We start from the raw sequence: 20,818 nt of genomic DNA on the forward strand, positions 1-20,818 counted from the left end.
CACGAACACACAGGGCCGGCTCTATGCTTTTAAAAATAAGGCCTTTGCCTTAGGCCCCCAAATTTCGGGGGCCCCAAATTTTTATCAAGAATAAATTATGTGTTAAAATTTTTATAGAAAAATTAATTATTTATGATAAAAAGTATAATTTTTTTAAAAATAAATTATTTTATCCACTTTAACATCTTTTGTACTTTGTTAAAAATAAGAATTAACAGTGAAAAGTGTTGAACAAAGTGAATTACAAATTCTTTTTTATTTCTTTTTAAATTTTAGTTTCAAGCATTACTCTAAGCATATTAAAATGAGGTATACCAAGTCATCAACTTTTTGAGTCAAATTCTATGATTCTAAGCTTCTAACTCTTATCTTTATTTAATATTTATCAACTTATTACTTATATCATTATGTAAACAATGCATATAATAATTGTCTCACTTAAAGGATGTTTATCAATGTTGTGTTGATAAAATCTTACCTAAAACTAGTAACTCAAAAAACAATATTAAGTACTAATAATTTTCATCTTAATAGTGTAATTTTTCTTTTTTGAATAAATACGTATATGAAGTGTATTTATATTTTAGGCCGCGAATTGAAATTTCACTTTAGGCCCCCAATTACGTTGAGCCGCCCCTGCAAACACACACACAAAAAGATTATCTCAAACTGCTTTCCATCATTGTAATGAAAAAAATCTTCAATTGAAACTCTATGAAAATAGATGAAACAGATGTATACAAATATAATCTTTATAAAAACAAGAAAAAATGCAATTAGAATATACTTAATGAAGATGAATCACAAAAATCACTCCTACAATCATGCAAAAGGATAGTGAATCGGAAGGATTTTTGAAAAAAAAAAATCGATGATATATGAATATTGAAAGAGAAAACATTGATGAGGATGAACATGGAAACCAACACCGTAAGACATGCCTAACATAACTGATTAGGCGTATACTAATTACTTTGCTATTTAATTTTTGTTAATATACATATAAAATTGAAAAGAAATGATTATTCATGTGTAGTAAATTAACTTTGCTATTTCATATTTAATTATATCCATATAATATAAAATAAGTAAATTATAGCTATTTATCTTAAATATATATTGATGTTTGCTATATTTTGTAGTTTTTCCTTTTTTTTATATCCATAATTCGAATTCGAGATCGGAAACACTCCGATCGCCGAACTACAACTCATATTATTGTACAAAATTGTTGGGAGGCTCACAATACGAACTCCGATTAAATCAATTAAATTGGAACTGAGAACATGGCTTCTTCCGATCAGCATCAATCGCCGGAAACCACCGATCTCCGACTGCTTATCTTCCATCGCTCTCCAAAATATGGAAATACGTTCTTGCCCAAACTAAAAACCCTGTACCGGGTACTCGACCCGCTTGACGAATCCGACCCATCACTTCTACCCCTTTCCGGGTCGGTTCGGATCATGCTCTGTATAGGTGCTACTCCGGTCACCTCGGACACCCTGGATAAGTACCCTAATTTGGAGTGCATCGTCGGTACTAGCGCTGGCTTTGACCATTTTGACCTCGCCGAGTGTCGCCGCCGTGGCATTCGCGTCACCACAGCTGGAGATTCGTTCTCCGATAATGTCGCTGATTTCGCCGTCGGCCTATTGATTGACGTCCTCCGCCGTGTCTCTGCTGCAGATCGATTTGTTCGTGCTGGCTCTTGGCCTATTAAAGGGAAATTCCCCCTCGGTTCTAAGGCCAGTTTTGTTAGTATAAAACATGCTCAATTGCTCATTATCACGAGATTCTATTCATTTTTACTTGTCACGTTTCACTTCTTGATTTACATTCTCGGGAGTCAATTCATTTTTGGTTTCCTACTTCTGGCGCCCCGAGAAGTCCACATTGAGGATAAAGTGTTTCCTAACAAAGTAACTCCGTATCTAGAAACTTCTTTTTTATATATTAAATTCCGTTCATTTTTACTTGTTATGTGAAGTCTCATATTGAGTGTAAAGTGCTCCCTAACAAAAATAACTTTATATCCAGAGCGACTCAAATCCGAGACCTTGGATTAAGAATGAAGGAGTCGAATTTGAAACCATTGATTAAGGATGGAGAGTATGTACCACTTCACCACAACCCTTGTTGGTACGAGAGTCAATTCAATTGACTTATATTTGGAGATAAGCTAATTTAGATTTTTTATAAGATAATTATTCTTAATATATTGGTCAAAGTCTATACAATTTGAGTTTGGAGAAGTGAAATGTCACAAGTAAAAGTGAACGGATAAAGTATGTATTAAAAATAGTTTCTTGATTTGTCCATTGCGTCTTAGGATTTGTTTTGATTAATGATCAAAGATTGAAACTTTAACAGTGTGTTACTCTCTTATTCTAAAAAGATTTAGGCACGTTAACAATGTTTTTCTTGGATTGTGAGCTGCTGATAATAATAATGAAAAAAAACATTTTAGTTTCTAAAGAAAGCATATATTTGCAAAATGTCAATTATCGTCTGTATGTTTTAAAATGTTTTCCCTATTATTCACAATGTCTTCGTTATTTTTGTTTTCTCCTTTTAAATCTGCTTTGATATGAGCTGACATCTTTTGAAAACAACCTTTCTACCGCAAGAGGTAAGGATAAGATCTTTGTATACTCCACGAGGTAAGGGTAAGGGTACGAATCGTTGGCACCAACCTAAATTCTGGTGATGCAATGTAGTAAAGAGCAATTTTTTTGTTTTTTTTCACAGGTTGGTGGAAAACGAGTGGGCATTGTAGGTTTAGGAAGCATTGGTTCGAGGATCAGTAAAAGACTTGAAGCCTTTGGTTGCAGCATTGCATACACTTCAAAGAGGATGAAGCCCAATGTTCCGTTTCGTTTCCATTCTAATATTCATGATCTTGCAATCAACAGTGATGTTCTAATCCTTTGTTGTTCTTTAACAAAAGAAACACACCACATAGTTGGCAAAGAGGTGCTAACTGCACTCGGGAAAGAAGGCATTGTTATAAATGTTGGACGCGGGGCACTCGTTGATGAGAAGGAATTGGTTCAGTTTCTGAAGAGAGGTGAGATTGGTGGTGCTGGTCTTGATGTTTATGAAAATGAACCTTATGTACCAAAAGATCTGTTTGTGTTGGATAACGCGGTGCTGTCTCCACATATTGCTGCTTCAACTCCAGAGTCTTTTGAAGCACTTGAAGAACTATTCACTTACAACATACAAGCTTTCTTTTCAAATAAACCCTTGCAGGCACAAATCGAATATGACTGATGAATTTTTCTGTTCAACATGTAGAGAAACATGCTGAACATGAGAAGATATGATGTATGTGTGTAAGAACAAATAATAGCTATTTCCCGAAAATAATTGTAGCGTTATTTTAACTCATGTCTAAGTTTTGATGATTGAACAAACTTTGGACCTGATTCCTGACGAGACTGAGAATTCCACACAGAAACACTACAGCTGTCCAAAAAGCCTGCTATGGTTGGTGTGCAGCTCCCACTGTCCAGCAGACCCTCAGCCAATGAGATTGTTTTGTGTGTTTGTGTTCATCCTATAATATGTCTGTTCTCCATTATCACACACAAGTTTTTGCAAAAAAACATTTCAAAAAGCAAAAGCCTCTCTCAACGGAATATTGCTCAAAAACAGTTGTAGGACTTGATAGCGTTATCTTTGTTCTTAGCTGTTGCTAGAGTTTGTATTTTCAGTGAGAACTCCTGGAAGATCTATTCCTAAGTTATAAAAAAAGTAGATCAGTTTTTCATATCAGAACACAACATAGATTAAGCGTGTAGATGACTTTTTAATATAAGTTCAGAAGGAAATTTTTGTCTTTTCCCTAAATTGGAACATGAATTGTCATGCTTGATGCCCATGTACATCTTCTTGTTTAAGCTGCAAACCACAAGAAATGTGAAAAGGCCCAAAAATAATTTCTTTACCTTATAATTAAGACTTAAAGTCATCTTTATTTTAGGGAAAAAAGATAAATATACCCCCGAACTATCGTAAATAATATGCAGATACTCTCCGTCATACTTTAGGGATATTGATGCCCCTATCATCCAAAAACTAGAGCATATATGCCCTTCACTCTAACGGAAGATTAAATAGGGACACGTGGCCCAATCTTATCCGTCGATCCAATGTTTAATAAATGTCGGTCGGTGGATAAGATTATGACACGTGTATGTCCATTAGTAAAAAGGGTATATATGCTCTAATTTTTGGACGGCATGAGCATCAATGTCCCAAAAGTATGACGGAAGATATCTACATACCATTTATGATAGTTCGGAGGTATATTTTTCTTTTTTTCCTTTATTTTATATAAAGTATTACATAGTCCCTTAAATATTGATGTACTTTTGATGTTTTCCCAAATTTCCACCTATTTTTTAATATTAATTATGTCCACAATTTTATTGATGGATTGCTCAATGTCTCTTTTTTATTTATTTATTTATGTTTAGTGGAGATAATAATTGGAAAAAGTGAGATCTTATTTTGTTCAGGCTGCTAAACTAAAAACCTACATGAACTTTATTCAACTATATCAATTTATTATTGACATATAACATTGCAAAAAATTTATACTATTATACGTGAAATTGATGTGATTGAAACTTTTGATTTAAATAAAAAAATAAAAGAATTTTACACAAATCTCAGTGTTAAGACCTAATTACATCTTATCTCTATTTTTTTTTCAAATTATAAAAATCCCTTAAATTTGATGGAATCTGAATACATCCTAAAACGTTCCAATATATCGCATCCCGATTATGGTTACATCTCTCAACGCCTCGATACATTGCGTCTCGATTTCGGATACATTTCTCAATGTCCTGATACATTGTCTAAAGTGATGTATATCACGTAAATGTATTCGAGAACAGAAGTTTTTACGGAAAAAGATCAAAATTACCCCTGAACTATGTGAAATAAATCACTTATACCCTTGGTTACATTTTGGGATAAAAAATGCCCCTACTGTTATCCTAAGAGACCACAAATATCCTCAAGAGTTAACACCCCAAATTTTTATTGACGTGGCAAGCCACGTGGGACTAATCCTTCCACCTAAGCGTTGTTAACTAGGATTCATCACAATAAAACTAGACCTTTAGCGGCGACAACAGTCGCCACAAAAGCCTAGAAACTTGTCACTAAAACTTTTAAACATTAAATTCTAATTTTGTGTTTTTTTCTTCGTTGTTTTTTTAAAAAATCAAAAATGATATCGATTAAGTAGGAGTTTGAAGACACTGTATGTTTATTTTTATGTCATATGTAAATATATAAAATGTACAATGATGCATTATATAGTAGGAGATTTGAATCGAAAAGTAATTTTGATGATTTTCGTAATAATATTGGATGTTTTAAATATTGATATTGCAAGTTATTATTTTAGAAAATTAGGTTGCAATCGAAAATTAATTATCATATTTTTTTGTTGGAAAAATAAGTTTTATTAGCGAATAGTTGTTGGAGCCTTAGTCGTCACTAAAAATCACTCATAACCTTTAGTGACAATACTTTGGGATTTTGTGGCGGCTTTGTTGCCACTAAATGTCAAGTTCTTTTGTAGTGAATCTTAGTTGGTAATGCTTAGGTGGAGGGATTAGTCTCATGCCACATCATTAAAAATTTGGAATGTTAACTCTTGAGGACATATGTGGTCTATTTCGCATAGTTCAGGAGCAATTTGGACCCTTTTCTAAAAAAAATATGATTTTTTAAAATAATAGAAAATTTTAGAAATTATGTTATATTAATTGTATATTTAGGTAATTTTTCCGGGGGGAAAAAAGAGACAAGTTTTGGCAAAGGTTTTATCCATTTGAGTTAGGTTTATAACATATCATTGGTTGGATCTGAAAATTTGATCAGTAATTCAATACGCACTCCAAGAAAATTAGAACATGGCTTCTTCCGATCAGCATCAATCGCCGGAAACTACCAATCTCCAGCTAGTTCTCGTCCATCGCTATCCGAGATTTGGAAATTCGTTCTTATCCAAACTCCAAACCCGGTACCGGGTTTTCGACCCGGTTGACGAATCCGACCCATCACTTCTACCCCTTTCCGGCTCGGTTCGGGTCATGCTCTGTCTTGGTCCTACTCCGGTCACTTCGGAGACCCTGGATAAGTACCCTAATTTGGAGTGCATCGTGGGTACTAGCGCCGGATATGACCATTTTGACCTCGCCGAGTGTCGCCGCCGTGGCATCCGCATCACTGGCGCCGGAGATTCGTTCTCCGAGGATGCCGCTGACTTGGCCGTCGGCCTATTGATTGACGTCCTCCGTCGTGTATCTGCTGCAGACCGTTTTGTTCGTGCTGGCTCTTGGCCTGTTAAAGGAATATTCCCCCTCGGTTCTAAGGTCAATTTTGTTCTAAAACATGTTCATATTACTAGATTCTGTTTATTTTTTATGCACTTTTACTCGTCTCGTTTCACTTCGAATCAATTTGACTGATATATTGAGATAAACTAATTTTGATTAATTCAACATTTTAAATCAAACTATAAAAAAAAATATCATACATTGTAATTCTTTTTATATTATTATGATGAAAATATACATTTAAGGTCATACAGTTTGACTCTCGTGATCTGAAAACAGATGGAATATGCATTAAAGATAGCTTCTTGATTTGTCCAATGCCTCTTATGATTTGTTTTGATTAATGATCAAAGATTGAAACTTTTCAAAAGAAGAAACTTGGAACAATTGGACCAAGTGCCTTTCGGAAACAATTTCTCTCTACCTTCACGAGTTAAAGGTAAGGTCATTGTATACTCTACTTTCTCCAAACTCCACCTATAGGATTTCACTAAGTATTTTTCATTTGAAGTCTTGCTTCACTTTGTTGACTTCTTAATTTAGCAAGTTGTTTGTTCCTCAATGAATTGTTGGCACCAATCTTAAGTTCGTTCTCCACCTATTATAGTTGAATGTCGTTTTGGAAGAGTCTATACAAAGAGTAAATATAGAGGGGACAAAGTTTTCATCTTAAGTAGAAAAAATACATTCTTGTATATGGTTTCTATGTCATTTTACAGAAGTGCTACTGAAGCCGGTAAAGGAGTTGTGGGAACTGGCAAGATGACATTGTACTTAACATGTATTTTTACACAGGTTGGTGGAAAGCGAGTGGGCATTGTAGGTTTAGGGAGCATTGGTTCGAGGATTGGTAAAAGACTTGAGGCGTTTGGCTGCAGCATTGCATACACCTCAAAGAGGATGAAGCCCAATGTTTCGTTTCCTTTCCATTCTAATATTCATGATCTTGCAATCAACAGTGATGTTCTAATTCTTTGTTGTGCTTTAACAAAAGAAACACACCACATAGTTGGCAAAGAAGTGCTGACTGCCCTTGGGAAGGAAGGTATTGTCATAAATGTTGGACGAGGGGCACTCATTGATGAGGAGGAATTGGTTCAGTTTCTGAAGAGAGGTGAGATTGGCGGTGCTGGTCTTGATGTTTATGAAAATGAACCTCATGTACCAAAAGAATTGTTTGGGTTGGATAATGTGGTGCTGTCTCCACATGCTGCTGTTGTAACTCCAGAGTCTTTTAATGCACTTGAAGAGCTATTCACTTACAACTTAGAAGCTTTCTTTTCAAATAAACCCTTGCGGGCACAAATTGAATGTGAATGATGAAATTTTCTGTTCAACATGTAAGCATACATTCTTTTACTGCTGTGATCAACTTCATTAAGTTTCTGCACCAAGTTGAGGGTCACTTTACTCTCCAACAAAACATGCTGAACATGAAAAGATATGATGTGTGCGTATTTGAACAAATGATAGTTATTTCGCTAAAATAATTGTGTTTTTATTGATGAAAGAATCCACAGGGTGTTGTGTTGCTCATATACAAAGGGGTGATATTGCTTGAAATTTTGTTGATATGCTTATTAAATAAAGACACCGCAGAGGACACAAAATAGGGGATCAACAAATAAACAACCATCGGAGTATGACAACCAAGAGAAATTATTTAGATTCTTTAGCAGGAACATCCTTGAGGACTTTATGCTCAGTAACAACATCCTGATCATCCTTCTTGAAAACTTTGAGCTCAGCAACTGCATCCTGCTCGTCCTCCTTGAGAACTTTGCGCTCAGCAACAACATCCTGATCAACCTTCTTGAAGGCTTTCTGTTCAACAGCAGAATCCTGTTTGTCCTCCTTGAGGACTATGTGCTCCACAATAATATCGCGATCATCCTTTTCGGAGGCTTTGTGTACAGCAGCAGAATCCTGATCATCCTTCTTGAATACTTTCTGTTCAGCAGCAGCATCGTTATCATCCTTCTTGAAAAGCTTGTGTGCCATATGCTGTGCAAAGGTGCGAGGTGGGAATTGAGATGGCTCAGCCTCGGTGACAGTCTCAGGTAGGGGCTGAAGCATAATCTTCTCCTTTGGAGGCTCACAGAAAATAGCCCATGAAATCCTTACTTTCTCTTTGTTCACAACCCCTCTGTGAAGAATGCTCTTGTACTTTCCATTGCTTAGGATTTCAATGGTATCCCCAATGTGCATAATTATGGAATTAGGCACACACTTTGCAGTTACCCACTTCCCTTCATAAAAGAGTTGCAAGCCAGGCACCATATTGTGGAGGATGAAAGTCAGTGCACTCACATCAGTATGAGCTTCAACGCCAAGTGCTAGTTCTGGTTGGGGACATTTGGGGTAGTAGTTAATCTTCATTTGAAGCAGCAGGTCTTCCATGCCTCCAACTTCCTTTTCTAGTCTTCCTTCTTCCAATCCCAACCCAATCGAAAGCACTGCAAAAATCTTTGTTGCTAGGTTCCTGATCTGCTTGGCATATTCACTTGTTACTGGACTGCAAAACAGAAATGTTTAGCTTAAGGAATCTTAGTAGCTCAGTTGGTTATCTACCTTCACCTTCACCTATGTTGGTGGAGGTAGTAGGCCTCGGTTGATTAGTCGAGGCAACACGCAAGCGAGCCCGGACACCACCATTGTCAAAAAAGAGAAGATTGAAAACTCTGCAATCATGAAACTATGTAAAGAAGCTTACATGTAGTCAGCAGGGGTTTTAGGCCAGATCGCCAAGTCGCGCTTGTCCTCGGGGAAAACACAATGAAAGAAGTAATCCTCCCACTCAAGCTGACCACAAGCACTATTTGCTAGCTTGCTGCCATAGCCTTGGACATTACCAGAAGCTTGATCATTAGCATACTTCTCCTTCTCTTCAACAGGTAGATCAAAAAAAGTACCTCCAGCAACCTTGACACGATCTATTAACTCATCCGATATCCCATGGTTAACGAGGTGCATTACACCCCACTCCACAGCTGCTTTCTTCAACTCCTGGTGGCATTTTTCGCGAATTTCCTTGTCCTCTGAGTCAATTTCTTTTAGATTAATTGTCGGTACTTGAGGTCCTTCATCTTTCTTCTCATCCTCAAAGATGTTTCCTATACCATTTAACTCTTCTTGTGGCCTCACATACTCTTTAGGAATGACTTGGATTCCACTTTTAGCCAAGCTTTCAACTCTTGAAGGAATTGGAACCACTTCACTCACCATCTCTATAAAACGCGGAGTACTTATTTAGAAGTAGACTGAATACTATCTCAATCTCGAAAAATAGAAGTACAAGCAATAAGAATAAAAAATAATTCCCTTGTTTTTTTTTTTTAATTTCTTCCCCTTTATGGTTGATCTTGTTGAGGTTTATATTGTGGATGCCAAAATAGGTAGGTTATGTTATTTTGAATGGAAGATAAAGCTTAAACATTCAACAACCATGCATGCACGTGACTCATAGCTAACCTTTTTTTTTTTGTTTTGGTTATGTTAAGGTTTTCAGTTTTTAGTTTTTAGTTTTACCTAAAAATAGGAATGGTGGTTGGCACACAATTTTATGATGTTATAGGTGGAAACAAATGACTGGTGGCTGGATCCATTTTTTACATATATGTTTTAGTTTGGTTATATTACTTAAAAATGATATTTAACTATCTTAATCATAAAGAGTTTTTGTCTAAACTGTTTTTTGACTGTTCTTATACATCTCATTTAATTGATAATCCACTAATTGTGGAATTGTAAAGGTAGATTTGGGCACCCAGGTGTGGGCTAGTGATCAATGAAGTAAGTTGGAACTTACGGGGTTTCGTGTTTGAATTTCACTACACGCAAAAATACTAGGTGATTGATTGTTATATGTCTAACTGTTGATGAATAGAAATATTTGATATTTGTGCTAGTCGGAGGTAGCAGGTATTCCACAAAAGTTTTTCATACTTTATGTGTATGTAAGTTTTAAGTTCAACCACCAATAAATGTAGTGCAATGAATGGGTTGTTCCAGGGGCGGCTCAACATAATACGAAGCCTAAAGCGAAATTTTAATTAGAGGCCTAAAATTTAAATAAATTTCATCCATATTTATTTATTTTTCTAAATTTTTTATGTAAATTATTACTTAATATCTTTTTTATAAATGATTTTTTCAAATAATTTTTTTTATTTTTAGGTAAGATTTTATCAATCAACATTGACAAACATCATTTTATTGAGATAATTATTATATGAATCGATAACATAGTTCTATAAGTAATAAGTTGATAAATTTTAAATATAGATAAGAGTTAGAATCATAGAATCTGATTCAAAAAGTTGATAACTTGGTATATCCTACTTTAATATGAAAAGTTACGAAGAAATAAAAAAATATTTGTAATTTACTTTATTAAACACTTTTCGGCTATTGATTCATTTTTGACATAGTATTACTCTAACTATCAAAAATTTGAACAAATAGAGTGCAGAAGGAATTAAAAAAGGATAAATAATGTGAGTGCTAGCAAAATAAAAAATAATAATAATAAAATAAAAAAAATATATATATATATATACTTTTTACTATAAATAATTAAATTTTTTTCATAAAAAAAGTAAACATGATTTTTATTTTTAGAAATTTGAGGCCCCCAAAAATTGGGGGCTAAGGCATTGGCCTTAAAATTTATAGGGAAGAGCCGGCACTGGGTTGTTCCTCCCTTAACCAGAGGTCCCGACTTTGAATCCTCAGTATGGAAATTTTTTTTAATAGGAAGCGCTTCCTTTCGAATGGGGATGCATCATAAATCTGAATTAGCCGAGCTCTAATATATGAATTAGTCGGGTTCTAATATATGTACCGGACATCGAATGGAACAAAAAAAAGTCTTTTAAGTTCAAAAGAGGAAAACTTATTATACATCATGGAAATGGCACTTTGAAAGACAAATAAACATATTGAGCAAAAGTTTAGGTTCTAAATTCTCTTCAATAAATGATGTTCACCTAAACTATGGACCTATGTTTTAGTGTTCTAACAAATAAGTCTTTGACAACATAAAACCCAAACTTTTGAAATACTAAAATAGTGGTTTAATATTTGATAAGATTGTATAAAAGTAGTTAAAAATTATAGTCTATTCTTCAATAAATAACTGAGATTTCTTATTATAGTACATGTACTGGTAGCTAGAAATTTAGAATCATCTTTATTCTAAACTGTCAAATCTAGCATTTCTATTACATAATGGTTTACTAGATTAATATTTTTAGAAAATTCTGTTGGAGTATTAATTATTAGACAAAAATTAGATGCGACTTTGTGTAATCATATATTATTAAAAGTGGGAGGCTAAAATTTCAAAGTTGAATTACTCTTTTACCCTTTTACTAAATAAAAATATTTAATAAATAAAAATATCTAACCTAATTAGTAGTAATATTTAAATTGTTACAGCACCCTAATGTAATAAATAAAATATCTACTCTAATTAAATAGGAGTAATATTTTAATTATCACACAATTACAGCAGCCTATATTCAATGTTTTGGAATTGCTTGCTTTTTCATCTTCCTAAAATTGTCCTCTATTCAATATTTTGGTTTAGTTTCAACTCCCTTAACTTATTTTTCAATTTTTTATACCAATTTAATGTCTTGGTATTATACTTTAACATGCATTGAAGTAAATCAAAATGACCCTTTTGAATTTACGCAATAAGCCTCTTCATTGCTAAATAAATAGAAGAATTGAAAGAGTTGCATTGAGCAATTAAATGTAGACTAATTATTAACTAGAAATAATAAATATATGAATAAAAAAGTTCAAGGAATGCACATCAGAAAAGATCTATAAAAAGGCAAAATTATATGAATAATTAAATTTACATTATTACAAAATGTATTGTTGTTTCGTTTTGCCACTATTTCATGAATATATACATTTAAGTCACCTTCTTATGAGTTATGGGATATTTTTACCCCTATCTACACACTACTTTTTCAGAATATTTTTATACTATCAATCAAATAATACATTTACCTTTTAATAATAAATCAATAAATTGTGAAACATTAATGTGAAGTTCATGAATCTGTCAAGCCCTTAGTGTAGTTTATCTTTTACTATATAATTATATGCACTTATCCCATTAATTTTAAATTTGTTAATTCTTTTAATTTTCATCCGTTAGAAAACTTTTCATGTACTCTATTAAGTTTTATATAATGCACATAACATTTTTGGAAAAAGTATAGGATGCAGTTTCAATTGATTTGCACAGTAATTTAGGTAAGTGTATTGTTATTCAAATTATATCATGTAATTGAAAGCTAGAGATTTTTCTAGCCGATTGCAGATTTGAGGTAGCAATAAGTGATGCAGTTCTTGTCAAAGAACCATTTTGTGGTAGTTTACCTCCCAGGTGATGTTGATTAATTAGTTAAAATTGTTGTCTTTATGTTGTTAATCTTTAATTTGAGTTAACACTTTAATATGTAATTGCATGGATTACTATAGAAAAAAAAAGTTATATATGAGATTATATACTTTAGAGGTTTAATTAATCCAAAATTTGAAGTTATTTGTCTAATGTGGTGTTGCAATGCATGAAACACTTTAATAGCTTGTCATGTTACATTTGATATAATATATATACAATTTTACTAATTATTTATGTTAAATTCAAAGATGAAATGACTCGGAAGTTTAAATCAGACAAAAGGTAATCTTTCCTTTCAAAATTCATATAACTCATTGCACATTTAATCTAATTTTTTTTTTAAATACTTAGCGTGAAATATACGTGCAACGCACGTGTTCGAGAACTAGTATAAAAAAATGTAGCTAAGTTGATTAATATAGAAGATTATAGCATTCAATTTTTTTGATAGATTCAGGTTCGGTCGATTTTTTTAAAAAAAATATTATATCAGTATCATATCAAATTAAATTCAGTACGGTTATATAAAAAAAATACTCCCATTTGGATTCAGTAAAAATATCAAAAGAAAACAATTCCTTATAAATATAGGAAAAGGATCTGAAAAATATTCCAATTTTGGCTTAAATTGTTGTTACGATACCAAACTTTAAGGAGGACCTTTTACCCATATGCACTATTTAATAGTGTATTTTAAAGGTATATATATGTCCATGTGGACATATTACTATTTATAATGATGCAATATTTATGATGTTCACGTGGTCACATATATATCTTTAAAATACACTATTAAATAGTGCAGAGGGGTAGAAGGTTCTTTCCAAAGTTCGATATTATTACAACAATTTCGATCAAAATTTGGATATATTTCATACATTTTCCCTATAAAAATCAAACTCTGTGGAATGCACTTAAAAGAACATCTTATCTTCGAAACTAATTGTAGAATACTTTATGAAGATAGTCAAAAATAGCTTTATGACTCAATTATCTAATACAAAATCAGAAAATAGAATTAGTAATAGATGTGAACATGTTAATAAACTATGTTGTAACTAGATTTTAGCCTCCCTATAAAGCTTAAGTTCCTTTTACCATTTGAGTAACATCACAAAAAAAATGGAGAAAATAATAATTCTAATTTTTTCTTTTGGTTTTTTTTTTTTTTCTCAATTTATGGCCGCTGAGAAATACCCTCCTTGTTTCAAATGTGATTGCTCTGGTGACGATTGTAGAAGACCAGGAGAAACGGTGCCGTATGAGTGGCCGGAGTTAATCGGAGTTGAGATCATGAAAGCTAAAGTCACAATAGAAAATACTAATCCTAATGTTACTGCTGTCCCAATGGCGGATTGTGAGTGTATTCATACTTCCCAATTGTGTTGTAATCGTGTCTGGTTATGTCCCGATAAAAAAGGTCTTGTTAGGCTAAAGCCAATAGTTGGATAATAAATATCCTTAGAGGGATAAGTCAAGTTATTTTTATTTGAAAATTATTGCTAGTAAAATGGAACATTAATTATCAGTCTTGTTCCATTTTGGTTATCACTTTTTCTTTTCATTCTGAATTTTATTTATCAGTCTTTTTTTTTTTTTAAAAACAATAATTTTATTTGAAACGACTTAGTAAAATGATAGTTGTCATCTAATAAAAGTAATTTCACACCCAGAAAGATATACTGCATAGAAGGGGTAACAGGTACTCCTAATAAAAATAATTTTACATGTAATAAAATTTAAGACCTCAATTTATTTTTTTTAAAAAAAACTTCCTCCAAGTTTTTTGTTATTTTTATTCTCTCAAAAAGTGAGCATGAAAGCTCAAATTTGCTCTAAAACGGATTGTTTCAAATGTTTCTTAAAATTCTTGTTTTTTTATAATTATATGAAAAATCAGTATGAATATAACTTAGATGTCCAACAAGATATTCATGCATGACTTCTTGAAGGATTTTTCATATAATTAATTTTTTTTTTCTCAAATTTTACTTATAACAACTCCTATATTCAAACTTATAAAATTGCGACTTTTAGAAAGTTAATCGCTTAATTCGAAAGACGAGATAAAGAACCAGAATATAGCTGGATGGATAAATCCCACGTGACAAACACATGAACAAGCCAAGCCTCCATGTGTCAAGCAATTGTAGGATCCTAGATTCTGGTGTTCAACCACAGGAAGGCTGACGTGGCAGATCATGTAACATCAATAACTCAAGAGAGTTCTCATTAGAGATCTCGAGTATCGTGGATGAGACGGTTCCTTCATTAGAGTTCTCGAGTTCGAGTCATAAATATGAAAAAGTTCTTCATAAGAAATAGTTTCATTTGAATGAGATTCTACACAATGTGAATTCAAATTAATCTTTCTAATGGAATCCGAACACCAATGAAAAAACAAAAAGATTTTGTTGATTAAGTTTAAATAAAGACAGAAAAAATTAATTTCCCTCCACACATTAACCTTATCTTGAATTCCTCTCGTTTGTTGCCACTCTTTCCTTTCCCCTCTCCACCATAACCATCACATTCAAGATTTTTTCCCACAATGCATCATTTTTCTCTTAAATTTACTCCCTTTAAGTTTCTTCACATTTGCTGCCACCTCTATCAAGAACAAGAATGGCCACCAAACTTGGATTCAGTATAACAAGCTCTAAACTTTTTCATGCCCCTTTTAAAAGACCAATCTTTTCTGCTTCTTCTTCACCAAGGCTCCCATTGATCCCTTTTGGTGTCAGTAGAAAGTTGTCTATTAGAAGAAAGTTGTTGATTCTTTCCCCTAAGGCTGCTGCTGACCAGCCAGGTTAGTTAGGGCTTTAAAGTTTTCATCTTTGGTTTTATTTACTGTGATTTGTGGATAATCTTGATGGGGTATCAAATTCTTTAGTTCTATTTTAGAGAAAGTGGTAAAAGATTTGATTTTTATCCATTATTGTACTTTGGGGTTCAGTCATAGCCTTTGAGAATTTGTTAACTGTTAGTGAATGGTTGTATTTGTCATTGATCTTATGGGAGCTTCAACTCTAACTTCAAGTATTAAAGAAATTAATTTTAAGGCATAGTGAAAAGTAAAGGTGTAATTTTGGACCTTTTTCCTGGACATGTGGAATTCATTTAGTTCATCTTGGAGCTTTGTTTAAGTTCTAAGTGTAAATACAAGATTATTTGCTAATAGCAAGGGTATGGTTCGAGCAAGTATAACGAAGGATAAAGTAGGATATTTCGTGCAGTACAGGGGAGATTTTCTGAGTTGATGATTGTCTGGAAGGATTGTTCAGTTGGTAGATGCTTCGTATTGCTTAGGGAATCTAGGATTCAATCCAAGTTCAAATACTTTAGCTGTTATAGATGGTAGTACTCTTGCAATCACTTGTTATAGATGGTAGTACTCTGCTGCACCTCAGAAAAGTAAACTTTTTCTATGATCAATATGGCGAGGCAAGGTTGTTGCAAGGAAAAGTGATTCACTGTCAACTACCTTACTAACAGGAGTAAACAAAATCGATGACAGTGCCTAAACATGTTCAACCAAATTCTCCATTTCATGGTTCCCATACCATGTTATGTTCATGAAACCTCATTTTTTTGCTTTCAGGTCAGGTCAAAGAGGAAGTGGAAGAGGACACTAAAATTTTGCAGTATTGTAGTCTTGACAGGAAAGAAAAGAAATCTATGGGTGAAATGGAACAAGAGTTTCTCCAAGCACTACAAGTAATGAAGCAAATATTTTCTATTCATTCCCTGGATTTTATATTGTTATGATGATTGAGGCTTGTGTATGCGGTTTATCTTACCGCTTTTGATTGTTCTTCTTCATTTCTTCGTTTGGTTCCCCTTTCTAACGAACAGAATGTCTTTGTCTTGGTTGTGTACCACAGTCATTCTATTATGAAGGAAAGGCCATAATGTCGAATGAGGAATTTGATAACCTCAAAGAAGAACTAATGTGGGAAGGGAGCAGCGTTGTCATGCTAAGTATAGAACAATTTCATTTAATCATCTAAACTCTTACAATATGGTCTCTGTATGTCTTCGATATGGTCCCTTGACGGCAAGTCTTCTCAATGTAGGTGCCGATGAACAGAGATTTTTGGAAGCTTCTATGGCTTATGTATCTGGGAATCCGATTTTGACAGATCAAGAGTTTGACAAGCTGAAGTTGAAACTTAAGGTTCTTGGCCATTGCTCAATCATATTCATATATTAATGTTTGATATACAATACAACAGAAAAGTATAGCTTGGTACCGAATGTTATTATAAAGAATCTCTTTATGTTACTTGCAAAAACGAATACACCAGAAAAATAAGAGCAACGTAATTGGTATTTCGAACTGAAGTGACTGATTACATTGTATAAGCTCAGATTATGGAATATCAACAATTATCTGGACTTTCTTTAGGTATCAGGTTGTTTTTGTGTTTGGCCAATAACTAATACGGGATTATTCTATTATCACAATAAAGGCTATTCTTCTATTTATTATCCCTGTGAACATGGTCCATGGACATACCAAATATTCTTTGCTACTTTTCTTTCTTGTTCGCTTATGCATTGTCTTTTTGAAAATTATCTCATTCTTCTGCCATTTTCAAACTTTTCTTGTTTTGTTTCTCTTAATTTCTAGATGGATGGCAGTGAAATTGTGGTTGAGGGTCCACGATGCAGTCTCCGTAGTAGAAAGGTTTGTCCTATCAGTTTTTCCATTTGCACTACGATGACATGCTACATTATTTCCATTGCGTGTCCTCATAATATGCCTTTGATCGAACTTACTTCCCACAGGTTTACAGTGACCTTTATATTGATTATCTGAAGATGTTCTTGCTAAATGTCCCTGCAGCTGTTGTTGCGCTTGGATTGTGAGTAGCATTTCTTTGTCTCTCGATATTTAACTTCACAATTGCATTGTTTGCATAGTTTCAAGCAACAAAAAATGTTCGGTCCATTTCAAAAAATGATTGTAGCATTTAAAGTCTTCACCAAAAATATTTACTGTTGAGCTTTTAAGAAGTAAGAGAAGGAGAAATCTTGTGTTAGAGAGTTTGGAGGTCGGTTTTTTCTCTCTTTTGTGTTTATATTATCAAATAGACATTTCTCTTGCCTATCGGAACACCAACTAAATCTTGAAAGAGGAAGTGGGTTTGGGGAATGGAAGACAAGAACATCTTCTTTACCACAAAAAATGGTAACATAAGACCCTTCTTTGCTCATGCTTGGCATCTCCTCGTGAATACCGTCTAGTCAAGTCTTTGCTTCGGATATTTCTTGTTTTATCCTCTTTCGTGTGAAAGTATTTGGTATAAAGAACCCTCAATAACTTGCTTGTCCTGTCCGCAATAACTGAGGATAGAGGGAGTTTCAACTCGGCCTTATTTCATGGGCACGGAATAAAAAATGTGACAATGAAAGTAAAGAAGAAACACAGCAAAAAGAAGGATAACTAGCTCTCTCTAAAAGTTTTTTCAGTCTGACCCTAATGTTTCCATCAATTTTATAAATTCATTCTTACAACTTTCATGTTTATATCTTGAATTCTTGATGATTTTCAGTCTCTGTAAAAACTGGAAAGGTAACAAGATAGCTCATTTGTATTTGTACTCTTTGCTCATAAAGCAACATTCCAATTTTTCTTTAATATGATTTATTTGGTTGCTGTATTACAGGTTTTTTTTCCTCGATGATTTAACTGGATTTGAGATCACTTATCTTTTGGAGGTATATCATTCACTTGCCTAGTTCTTCACTTTTTCTCCCTAGTCAAAGTGATTAAGTGCAAAATATTCTGCACTAGCTTGGTCAAAACTTGTTGGCAATGTTCATTAGCTTAAGCAAAAAGACATGTAGTTTGAAGATCTCAAAGCATGAGCCAATACTAACATGGGTGGTGAATCCGGATGGATTTATAGTAGAGAATGTCTCGAAATAGATTAATCAAGGCAGTATATGGTAAGTTAGGAGTTCAAACTAGTTTCTCGAAAGGATTTGAAGTAAGAGTGGTGTTTGTAATTACGCCTAATCTTTTTGAGAGGTGTTAATAATTGCTACACTTCTGTGCAAAATCTGCATATGTGGTAATGTTGATTAACCTTAGTTTCATCCATATGACCACAATTGATCTTCATTGTTCTGCACTTACCAATTTTAGTAATTTAGTCATTGTTGCATATGCATGCAAAGGAAAATGAAGTATGCTTGTACCTGTGTTTTTGTCTCGGGGTGCCAGTTCCGATATCATGCGTGTTTGTGAATCATAAGACCATATCTTGGCAAGCTTATTTGGTGACAAGAAACTCATATGCACATGTTGAAAATTTAAACTCAACTAGTTCCTTATACGTGTTTCTGCTCGTCTTTCTTTGGGAAAACTAACTGTGGTTCATTTTTTTGCAGCTTCCAGAGCCATTCAGCTTCATTTTCGTGTGGTTTGCTGCATTGCCCTTCATATTGTGGCTATCCTTTACATTTACAAACATTATCGTCAAAGATTTTCTGATCTTAAAGGTATAAAAGTTCATAAACGTTCTGTATGATGATGTAAAGGTTGTATCTAGTTGATGTTGATGCATGATAAACTTAAATTTCAGGGGCCCTGTCCGAATTGTGGAACAGATAACACTTCCTTCTTCGGTACCATATTATCTGTGTCTAGTGGAGGTAAAACCAACAAAGTGAAATGCACAAAGTAAGTCCAAAAGTGTCGACGTCTTCTAAGGTTATTCCATCATCATTCTCTAGTTGATTTATATCTCCATAATCTAACCGTTGATATAATTTTCTCAGTTGTGCTACGGAGATGATCTATGATTCAGCCACACGCTTAATCACATTGCCGGAAGGAAGTAGCGCATGAAATCTAGGTACTTATACTATTCTATTATTTCTCAAGGAAGAAAGAAAAGACGCTTATGTTATGTTATGTTAAAGGAAAATGAACCTTGGACCTAACGCAACATATAGAAGAGATGCTTATTTTAGTGAAATTTTCGCCCATTCTCCCTATTCCGGACTACTTTTGGTAAATGATCATCTTTTAATTTCTCTTGCAACTTATAGACCTCTTAAACTACAGTCTGATCCTTGTTGAGCAAACTCAAAATCTTATGAGAAAACATTAGACCACTGTCTAAAACCTTGGAAAATTGCAAACGTTTATGATAATGTGATGCTTCGTCTGTAAGGTGAAGCAGTATATGAGCAAACATTAGACAATGAGCCTAACATTGTTCGGAAGGGTAATATTTAAGGGCTAAAATCGAAATAGTGGTCTAGAAGAGGGACATTTGCATAAATCCACCTTTACTCATGTATAGAATTATGCTCTTTTTGTGTGGAGACAAGTTTAAACTGATCAACCATGATGGTGACTGACCTTTTGAGTCGAGGATCTATCGGAAACAGTCTCTCTACTCCGATAAAGGTAGTTGTTGTTGTTGTAACTGACAACTTTAGTTGTAAATGCAGGGTGAAATGTGTGTGAGACATCTGCAAAGAGAATGCACTAACACCAGTTTGCATGGGAGATAAATCATATCAATATGTACATGATGAGAGCAATTTGTAAAAATAAAAAACCATTTCTTATGTTAAATGGTGGATGCTTTGCAATTTGCAGTGTGTCAATATGTAGTTAAAGTAATGTATGTATATACCATAGGCTAAAAATTTAACAAATTTTAAGCAAAGGGGAGATTATGAATGTTTTGATTTAGATTATCAAATATCCTCAATAGAGTTGGATCCTATCTTCAGCTTTACTTGATGTTTTATTGAATGCCTCATAATTAATAACAAAAATTCAAACAAGGGGATTCAAAAAATAATATAATAATAATGTCACGAAGGGGATTTGACCTAGTGACTTATAACAATTTATGAACCTCCTTTGGCTCAGCTAGGGGTGTTCATGATTCGGTTTGAGTCGTCAGTCGATTATGGGGTAAAATCAAAACTAAATCAAATACACTACTAGTTGGACATTTTAATAGAAGTAATTTTTAGTAGAGATATAATTCATATCCAT

At 33.6% G+C, this 20,818-nt stretch overlaps 4 protein-coding genes across 5 annotated transcripts; 3 read left to right on the forward strand and 1 right to left on the reverse strand.

The window, feature by feature from the left end:
- The first annotated feature begins 1,174 nt into the window (after window positions 1-1,174).
- LOC125826443 (glyoxylate/hydroxypyruvate reductase HPR3-like) lies at window positions 1,175-3,276 on the forward strand. Its single transcript, XM_049505772.1, has 2 exons — window positions 1,175-1,748; window positions 2,752-3,276. The coding sequence occupies exons 1-2, from the start codon at window positions 1,287-1,289 to the stop codon at window positions 3,274-3,276; spliced, it is 987 nt and encodes a 328-aa protein (XP_049361729.1). The 5' UTR covers window positions 1,175-1,286.
- Window positions 3,277-5,829: 2,553 nt separating this feature from the next.
- Window positions 5,830-8,535, forward strand: LOC125826441 (glyoxylate/hydroxypyruvate reductase HPR3-like). 2 transcript variants are annotated; one of them, XR_007442941.1, is made up of 3 exons: window positions 5,830-6,401; window positions 7,161-7,813; window positions 7,886-8,535. XR_007442941.1 is itself a non-coding variant. In XM_049505771.1 (2 exons), exons 1-2 carry the CDS (start codon window positions 5,940-5,942, stop codon window positions 7,683-7,685), a joined length of 987 nt encoding a protein of 328 aa, XP_049361728.1. In that variant the 5' UTR covers window positions 5,830-5,939; the 3' UTR covers window positions 7,686-7,870. The 2 variants fall into 2 exon arrangements, 1 of the variants encoding a protein (XP_049361728.1); XM_049505771.1 differs by lacking the exon at window positions 7,886-8,535 and having other exon boundaries at window positions 7,161-7,870.
- On the reverse strand, window positions 7,839-9,696 carry LOC125826440 (leucoanthocyanidin dioxygenase). The gene is made up of 2 exons (XM_049505770.1): window positions 9,079-9,696; window positions 7,839-8,880 (listed from the first exon to the last, which is right to left on the reverse strand). Exons 1-2 carry the CDS (start codon window positions 9,588-9,590, stop codon window positions 8,025-8,027), a joined length of 1,368 nt encoding a protein of 455 aa, XP_049361727.1. The 5' UTR covers window positions 9,591-9,696; the 3' UTR covers window positions 7,839-8,024.
- Window positions 9,697-15,318: 5,622 nt separating this feature from the next.
- LOC125826780 (PGR5-like protein 1B, chloroplastic) lies at window positions 15,319-19,655 on the forward strand. Its single transcript, XM_049506117.1, has 10 exons — window positions 15,319-15,598; window positions 16,391-16,506; window positions 16,674-16,770; window positions 16,866-16,966; window positions 17,423-17,479; window positions 17,581-17,657; window positions 18,462-18,513; window positions 19,189-19,299; window positions 19,383-19,480; window positions 19,579-19,655. Exons 1-10 carry the CDS (start codon window positions 15,415-15,417, stop codon window positions 19,646-19,648), a joined length of 963 nt encoding a protein of 320 aa, XP_049362074.1. The 5' UTR covers window positions 15,319-15,414; the 3' UTR covers window positions 19,649-19,655.
- Window positions 19,656-20,818: the final 1,163 nt, after the last annotated feature.

Source organism: Solanum verrucosum, unplaced genomic scaffold, assembly GCF_900185275.1.
Source record: "Solanum verrucosum unplaced genomic scaffold, falcon-dt-bn FXZP01000060.1, whole genome shotgun sequence".
Lineage (NCBI taxonomy): Eukaryota > Viridiplantae > Streptophyta > Magnoliopsida > Solanales > Solanaceae > Solanum > Solanum verrucosum.

Excerpts from the sequence above, each read along its gene's own strand:
- LOC125826443 (XM_049505772.1), top strand. The coding sequence starts at position 1,287 with ATGGCTTCTTCCGATCAGCATCAATCGCCGGAAACCACCGATCTCCGA. Across the intron at positions 1,749-2,751 it reads AATTCCCCCTCGGTTCTAAG|GTTGGTGGAAAACGAGTGGG; the intron begins GCCAGTTTTGTT and ends TTTTTTTCACAG.
- LOC125826441 (XM_049505771.1), top strand. The coding sequence starts at position 5,940 with ATGGCTTCTTCCGATCAGCATCAATCGCCGGAAACTACCAATCTCCAG. Across the intron at positions 6,402-7,160 it reads TATTCCCCCTCGGTTCTAAG|GTTGGTGGAAAGCGAGTGGG; the intron begins GTCAATTTTGTT and ends ATTTTTACACAG.
- LOC125826440 (XM_049505770.1), bottom strand. The coding sequence starts at position 9,590 with ATGGTGAGTGAAGTGGTTCCAATTCCTTCAAGAGTTGAAAGCTTGGCT. Across the intron at positions 8,881-9,078 it reads AAAACCCCTGCTGACTACAT|TCCAGTAACAAGTGAATATG; the intron begins GTAAGCTTCTTT and ends TCTGTTTTGCAG.
- LOC125826780 (XM_049506117.1), top strand. The coding sequence starts at position 15,415 with ATGGCCACCAAACTTGGATTCAGTATAACAAGCTCTAAACTTTTTCAT. Across the intron at positions 19,300-19,382 it reads AAGATTTTCTGATCTTAAAG|GGGCCCTGTCCGAATTGTGG; the intron begins GTATAAAAGTTC and ends CTTAAATTTCAG. Across the intron at positions 19,481-19,578 it reads AACAAAGTGAAATGCACAAA|TTGTGCTACGGAGATGATCT; the intron begins GTAAGTCCAAAA and ends TAATTTTCTCAG.